Source organism: Hemibagrus wyckioides, linkage group LG18 (genome assembly GCF_019097595.1).
Source record: "Hemibagrus wyckioides isolate EC202008001 linkage group LG18, SWU_Hwy_1.0, whole genome shotgun sequence".
NCBI classification, from domain to species: Eukaryota; Metazoa; Chordata; class Actinopteri; order Siluriformes; family Bagridae; genus Hemibagrus; species Hemibagrus wyckioides.
Window position 1 is genome coordinate 15,317,501 of NC_080727.1, and position 7,500 is coordinate 15,325,000.

General features: G+C 35.3%; 1 protein-coding gene across 1 annotated transcript in view; it reads right to left on the minus strand.

The window, feature by feature from the left end:
* The window catches only part of tmem38b (transmembrane protein 38B), a 26,841-nt gene that overhangs the window by 11,252 nt on the left and 8,089 nt on the right, over positions 1-7,500 (minus strand). Inside the window, exons 2-3 of the mRNA XM_058414662.1 lie at positions 2,960-3,116; positions 453-637 (exon numbers count right to left, since the gene is read on the minus strand). Of these exons, the coding sequence (XP_058270645.1) occupies positions 453-637; positions 2,960-3,116 (342 nt within the window). The remainder of the gene's footprint in view (positions 1-452; positions 638-2,959; positions 3,117-7,500) is intronic.

Consider the following 7,500-nt stretch of genomic DNA (forward strand, 5'->3'; position numbering starts at 1 on the left):
GTCAGAGGACATGCAAGCAGGGTTTCATTTTTTTTATTTCCGTGCTTTGATTTAGATATGTGTAAACAGCTCATGTGTAATTCTGAACTCAGCCCCAATTTGGTCTAATGAGCGTCACCACAACCTTCCAGTATTTCTCTGAGGAACATGCAGGTGAGACACGTAATGATTTTAATAAAAGATGCTGTGCCAAAAAATGAAGGTTAAAAAGATCATAAAAGTGATGTTTTTTTACACTCAAATAATAATAGGTGCATCAAATCCTCTGAAATATTCCCTAATCCCTGCTTTCTACAGACACCATAATGTAATGTGAGACTTCATGTGTGAGTAATTTCATAATTATAAAATGGCCATGTAGCATGTAGTAAAAAAAAAGTGTGTGTGTGGTTTCAGCCTGTGTTCTTTAATACAACATTTTCTGTTTTGTCTGTCTGTCCTGTCTGTCTTACCTTTAGCCCAGCCCACTGCGATCATAACAAACAGGCTGTCTTTGTATTTCTTGCTCGCCTGTGTAACTCCACCTAAAACCTTCCATGTACGTGTCACTTCCTTCATAGCCGTGAGGACCAATCGGATGGGCAGGAAGGAGGCAGTGGAGTACACCACATCCTGAGGACAGTAAAACACCAAGTACCTGAAGAGAGAGAAAACTTTAGGACATGAGAGCACAAAGAGCTTTCATTCACTGTAGACCCATACGCATACCTTCCTAGCACATTCTTAAGGAATCCACTCTATGGTACATGTGGGCCAGTGTTTCTTTTTTTCCCCCCTCTTGCTGAAAGCAAATTAATACACTGTATTGCCAAAAGTTTTGGGACACCCCTTCAAATCATTGAATTCAGGTGTTGTTCTTCAGGGGTTTGGGCTTGGCCCCCTTAGTTCCAGTGAAAGGAACTCTTAATGCTTCAGCATACCAAGACATTTTGGACAATTTCATGCTCCCAACTTTATGGGAACAGTTTGGGGATGACCCCTTCCTGTTCCAACATGACTGTACACCAGTGCACAAAGCAAGGTCCATAAAGACATGGATGAGCGAGTTTGGTGTGGAGTAATTTGACTGAGTCCTGACCTCAACCTGATAGAACACCTTCGGGATGAATTAGAGCAGAGACTGTGAGCCAGGCGAAAACTGGGACGTCTGCCTTTACATGCACATGAATGTAATATGGAGTTGGCCCACCCTTTGCAGCTGTAACACCTTCAACTCTTCTGGGAAGGCTTTCCACAAGATTTAGGAGTGTGTTTATAGGAATTTTTGACCATTCCTCTAGAAGCGCATTTGTGAGGTCAGGCACTGATGTTGGACGAGAAGGTCTGGCTCGCAGTCTCCGCTCTAATTCAATTGGGTTGAAGTCAGGACTCTGTGCAGGCCAGTCAAGGATCTGAATCTGATTGTCTACTAAATGATTAGATGTAGACTGCTATACAGCATTGTCCAGACAAATGACTAGTGTCTGAACTAGAGCTCATGGACACTTATCTTCACACACCTCGCATTTTCCACAAGTAAATAATTAAATAATACACAATCAATTAATTTCCATATTTGTGTGCAGTGAATTAGCATCATGTGTGATTGTAGACAGGGACAGAAACATGGAATTTTCTATGCAAAAGCAGACACATATGTGCCCGCACACACACACACACACACACACACTCACACAGCAGCAGCAGCAGCATGGCTAATTGCTTAATTGGCCATCTCAATCTCAGAGCCCAGAAAGTGGTCAATTAATCGTCCATTAGGGTAATTTGCGCTTCATTATCGTAGACGCTCATGCAAAATGTGCGTGTGTGTGTGTGTGTGAGAGAGATTTTTTTTTTTACTATAAAAGCAGAGAAATTCTCTGCACCTCTACTGACATAATGAGATTTGGGGGAAAAAGGCATGTTAATAGTCTAGTGACATATAGACGTTTTTCTTTCTATACACACAAAAAAAAAAAAGAATTCAGTCTTCAAATGTGACAGATGACAAGTTGAATACATGCTATTTCCTTACTATGAAAAGGCCTACAATGAATAAGAAATAATAATAGGTTTGAGCCTGACATGTGTAGAAGCTTGTGTTTTCCTTTTTAGCTTTTATCTTTGATTGCATGCTAATGATTCACTTTGCTAATTAGTCCCTTAATGTATTATAAAAAAAAAAAAAGTAGTAAAGGTCACATTGCCAAAAGTGGTCGTGATAAAGGGGAAATAGTTTTACGATACTGCTGTTGGATATCCTGTTTGCACATTTTTAAAACAATGTTTTATTAAATCATATATTATAAAGTCTTATAGAGATTTTTTGTGTGAAGTGTGTAATAATGTCTTCACCCACCAGGGGGCACCACAATCCAATAAAGAACAATAAAACTGTCCTTCTCACGTCTCTGCATTTATTTTATTACTTACACTCAAAAGTTCTAAGTTCACACACACACACACACACAAGCCGGACCTTCACCTTTGTTTAGAGGGAAAGCAAACACACTCCCCTCAACCATGCCCCCCCCCCCAGCTTCCTCAACTTTAGAGAAGTGTGTTATCAGAGTGTTAGATGCTTTTTCTTACAGATTAGCGTTAAGGGTGAATGTTATATTTATTCAGTAAAAAAAACAGAGGATAGAGTTTACACTTTGAACCTTCTCTGCAGCTGAATTAACGTCAAGAGAGAGGACAGAAGAGAAGCTGATGAGGGAATGACAAAGCTGCTGTAACATAGCTGATAACAGGAATGAACTTTCCCCAGTGTTCCACAACATCAAAATGAACTATAACACTCAAACTATTTGTAACTCTATTTGTTATTCTGTTCTATAAGAGAAATAAAATGCTCGGGATGTACCGTTGTGATCACATTTTCTCTTTGTGTCAGCCCGTATCTTGTTAGTCAGTGTGTGTGTGTGTGTGTAATTTATTCCTTAATTATAATTAAAATTAGGCTTGCTATTAAACTGACCACATTAAAGAGGCGAGCAGGACATTGGTGCTGTTGGCCAGCGGCTCGATCGGAGCCTCAGCCATGATGACTCCTGAGAGAACAGCTCCTCCGAAACAGTACAGCATCGCACTGAACCAACACGCAAAAGGACTGCGGCGCGACACTTCCAATGCTCCTGTAAACAAATAATAAACAACATCAAACTAAAGCAGCATGTAAACTGACCGTATACGAAACATCACTGTTCCCACATGGATAACGTTTAGAAATTAAATAAAAAAAAACAAAAAAACATTATCATCCTGCCTGATATATTTTGGGAAAAAAAGGCATGTTAAGGGCAGCATAGTGACTTAGTGGTCAGCACTGTTGCCTCACAGCAAGAAGGTCCTGGGTTCAAATCCCGGGTTCGAACAGGCAGGGGCCTTTCTATGAGGAGTTTGCATGTTCTCCCTGTGCCTGCGTGGGTTTACTCAGTGACATGTACAAAAACATGTACATTAGGTTGATTGGTAACTCTAAATTTCCCATAGGAGTGAGTGTGTGTGTGTGGTTGTCTGTGGCCCTGTGATGGACTGATGACCTGTCTAGGGTGAACCGCTACCTTTCGCCAAATGTGTGCTGGGATAGGCTCCAGCAGATTCCCGTGACCCTAATTAGGAATAAGGCGGGTATAGAAAATGGATGGATGTTCGGACCTTGTGTTTGGACTTTATGGTACAGACGTAACGATGAAATATAGTGAGGTTAAAAAAGTCAAAAATCCTCATATTCAGAGAAATAACACATCTTGCAGCATGACTCCTTATAATTATACTATAAATACATAATATGTACAAACACACACACACACATATGTACATGTCACACACACACACACACACAAACGCATGCACAGGATGATGACACTTGTCTTTCATTTGATTTGCTTCAGCCAATCAGGTATATTATCAAAGTGAAATGAATATTTTTGAACTCTGTATAACGCTCTGTATAACACTCTATAACACTCTGTAACACTCTGTATAACACTTTATAACACGCTGTATAACACTCTATAACACTCTGTATAACACTCTATAACATTCTGTATAACACTTTATAACACTGTATAACACTCTATAACATTCTGTATAACATTCTGTATAACACTCTGTATAACACTCTAACACTGTATAACCTTCTATAACACTCTTTAATACTCTGTATAACACTCTATAACACTCTGTATAACCTTCTATAACACTGTATAACACTCTATAACACTCTTTAATACTCTGTATAACACTATAACACTCTGTATAACACTCTGTATAACACTCTATAACACTCTGTATAACACTCTGTATAACATTCTGTATAAAACTCTGTATAACACTCTAAAACATTCTGTATAACACTCTATAACACTCTATATAACACTCTATATAACACTCTGTATAACACTCTAAAACATTCTGTATAACACTCTATAACACTCTATATAACACTATATAACACTCTGTATAACACTCTATAACACTCTGTATAACACTCTGTATAACACTCTATAACACTGTATAACACTCTGTATAACACTATAACACTCTGTATAACACTTTATAACACTCTGTATAACACTCTATAACACTCTGTATAAAACTCTATAACACTCTTTAATACTCTGTATAACACTCTATAACACTATGTATAACATTCTATAACATTCTGTATAACCTTCTATAACACTCTGTATAACACTCTATAACACTCTTTAATACTCTGTATAACACTATAACACTCTGTATAACACTCTATAACACTCTGTATAACACTCTGTATAACACTATAACACTCTGTATAACACTTTATAACACTCTGTATAACACTCTATAACACTCTGTATAAAACTCTGTATAACACTCTGTATAACATTCTGTATAAAACTGTATAACACTGTATAACACTCTATAACATTCTGTATAACGTTCTGTATAACACTCTGTATAACACTCTAAAACATTCTGTATAACACTCTGTATAACACTCTATATAACACTCTATATAACACTCTGTATAACACTCTAAAACATTCTGTATAACACTCTATAACACTCTATATAACACTCTATATAACACTCTGTATAACACTCTAAAACATTCTGTATAACACTCTGTATAACACTCTATAACACTCTATATAACACTCTGTATAACTAAAACATTCTGTATAACACTCTGTATAACACTCTATAACACTCTATATAACACTCTGTATAACACTCTAAAACATTCTGTATAACACTCTATAACACTCTATATAACACTCTATATAACACTCTGTATAACACTCTAAAACATTCTGTATAACACTCTATAACACTCTATATAACACTCTATATAACACTCTGTATAACACTCTAAAACATTCTGTATAACACTCTATAACACTCTATATAACACTATATAACACTCTGTATAACACTCTATAACACTCTATATAACACTCTGTATAACACTCTATAACACTCTGTATAACACTCTATATAACACTCTGTATAACACTCTATAACACTCTGTATAACACTCTATATAACACTCTGTATAACACTCTATATAACACTCTGTATAACACTCTATAACACTCTGTATAACACTCTATATAACACTCTGTATAACACTCTATAACACTCTGTATAACACTCTATATAACACTCTGTATAACACTCTATATAACACTCTGTATAACACTCTATAACACTCTGTATAATACTCTATAACACTCTTTAATACTCTGTATAACACTCTGTATAACACTCTAACACTTTATAAAATTCTGTTTAACACTCTATAACACTCTGTATAACACTCTATAACACTCTGTATAACACTCTGTATAACACTCTACAACACTCTGTATAATACTCTATAACACTCTGTATAACACTCTATAACACTCTGTATAACACTCTTTATAATACTCTATAACACTCTGTATAACACTCTGTATAACACTCTGTATAACACTATAACACTCTGTATAACACTCTGTATAACACTATAACACTCTGTATAACACTCTGTATAACACTCTGTATAACACTATAACACTGTATAACACTCTGTATAACACTCTGTATAACACTATAACACTCTGTATAATACTCTGTATAACACTCTGTATAACACTATAACACTCTGTATAACACTCTGTATAACACTATAAAACTCTGTATAACACTCTGTATAACACTCTGTATAACACTATAACACTCTGTATAACACTCTGTATAACACTATAACACTCTGTATAACACTATAACACTCTGTATAACACTATAACACTCTGTATAACACTCTGTATAACACTCTGTATAACACTATAACACTCTGTATAACACTTTATAACACTCTGTATAACATTCTATATAACACTCTGTATAACACTCTGTATAACACTCTGTATAACACTATAACACTCTGTATAACACTCTGTATAACACTATAACACTCTGTATAACACTTTATAACACTCTGTATAACATTCTATATAACACTCTGTATAACACTCTGTATAACACTGTATAACACTATAACACTCTGTATAACACTCTGTATAACACTATAACACTCTGTATAACACTCTGTATAACACTATAACACTCTGTATAACACTATAACACTCTGTATAACACTCTGTATAACACTCTGTATAACACTCTGTATAACACTATAACACTCTGTATAACACTATAACACTCTGTATAACACTCTGTATAACACTATAACACTCTGTATAACACTCTGTATAACACTATAACACTCTGTATAACACTATAACACTCTGTATAACACTCTGTATAACACTATAACACTCTGTATAACACTATAACACTCTGTATAACACTCTGTATAACACTATAACACTCTGTATAACACTATAACACTCTGTATAACACTCTGTATAACACTATAACACTCTGTATAACACTATAACACTCTGTATAACACTCTGTATAACACTATAACACTCTGTATAACACTCTGTATAACACTCTGTATAACACTCTGTATAACACTATAACACTCTGTATAACATTCTATATAACACTCTGTATAACATTCTGTATAACACTCTGTATAACACTATAACACTCTGTATAACACTCTGTATAACACTATAACACTCTGTATAACACTCTGTATAACACTATAACACTCTGTATAACACTCTGTATAACACTATAACACTCTGTATAACACTCTGTATAACACTCTGTATAACACTATAACACTCTGTATAACACTCTGTATAACACTATAACACTCTGTATAACACTCTGTATAACACTCTGTATAACACTCTGTATAACACTCTGTATAACACTCTGTATAACACTATAACACTCTGTATAACACTCTGTATAACACTATAACACTCTGTATAACACTCTGTATAACACTCTGTATAACACTATAACACTCTGTATAACACTCTGTATAACACTATAACACTCTGTATAACACTCTGTATAACACTCTGTATAACACTCTGTATAACACTATAACACTCTGTATAA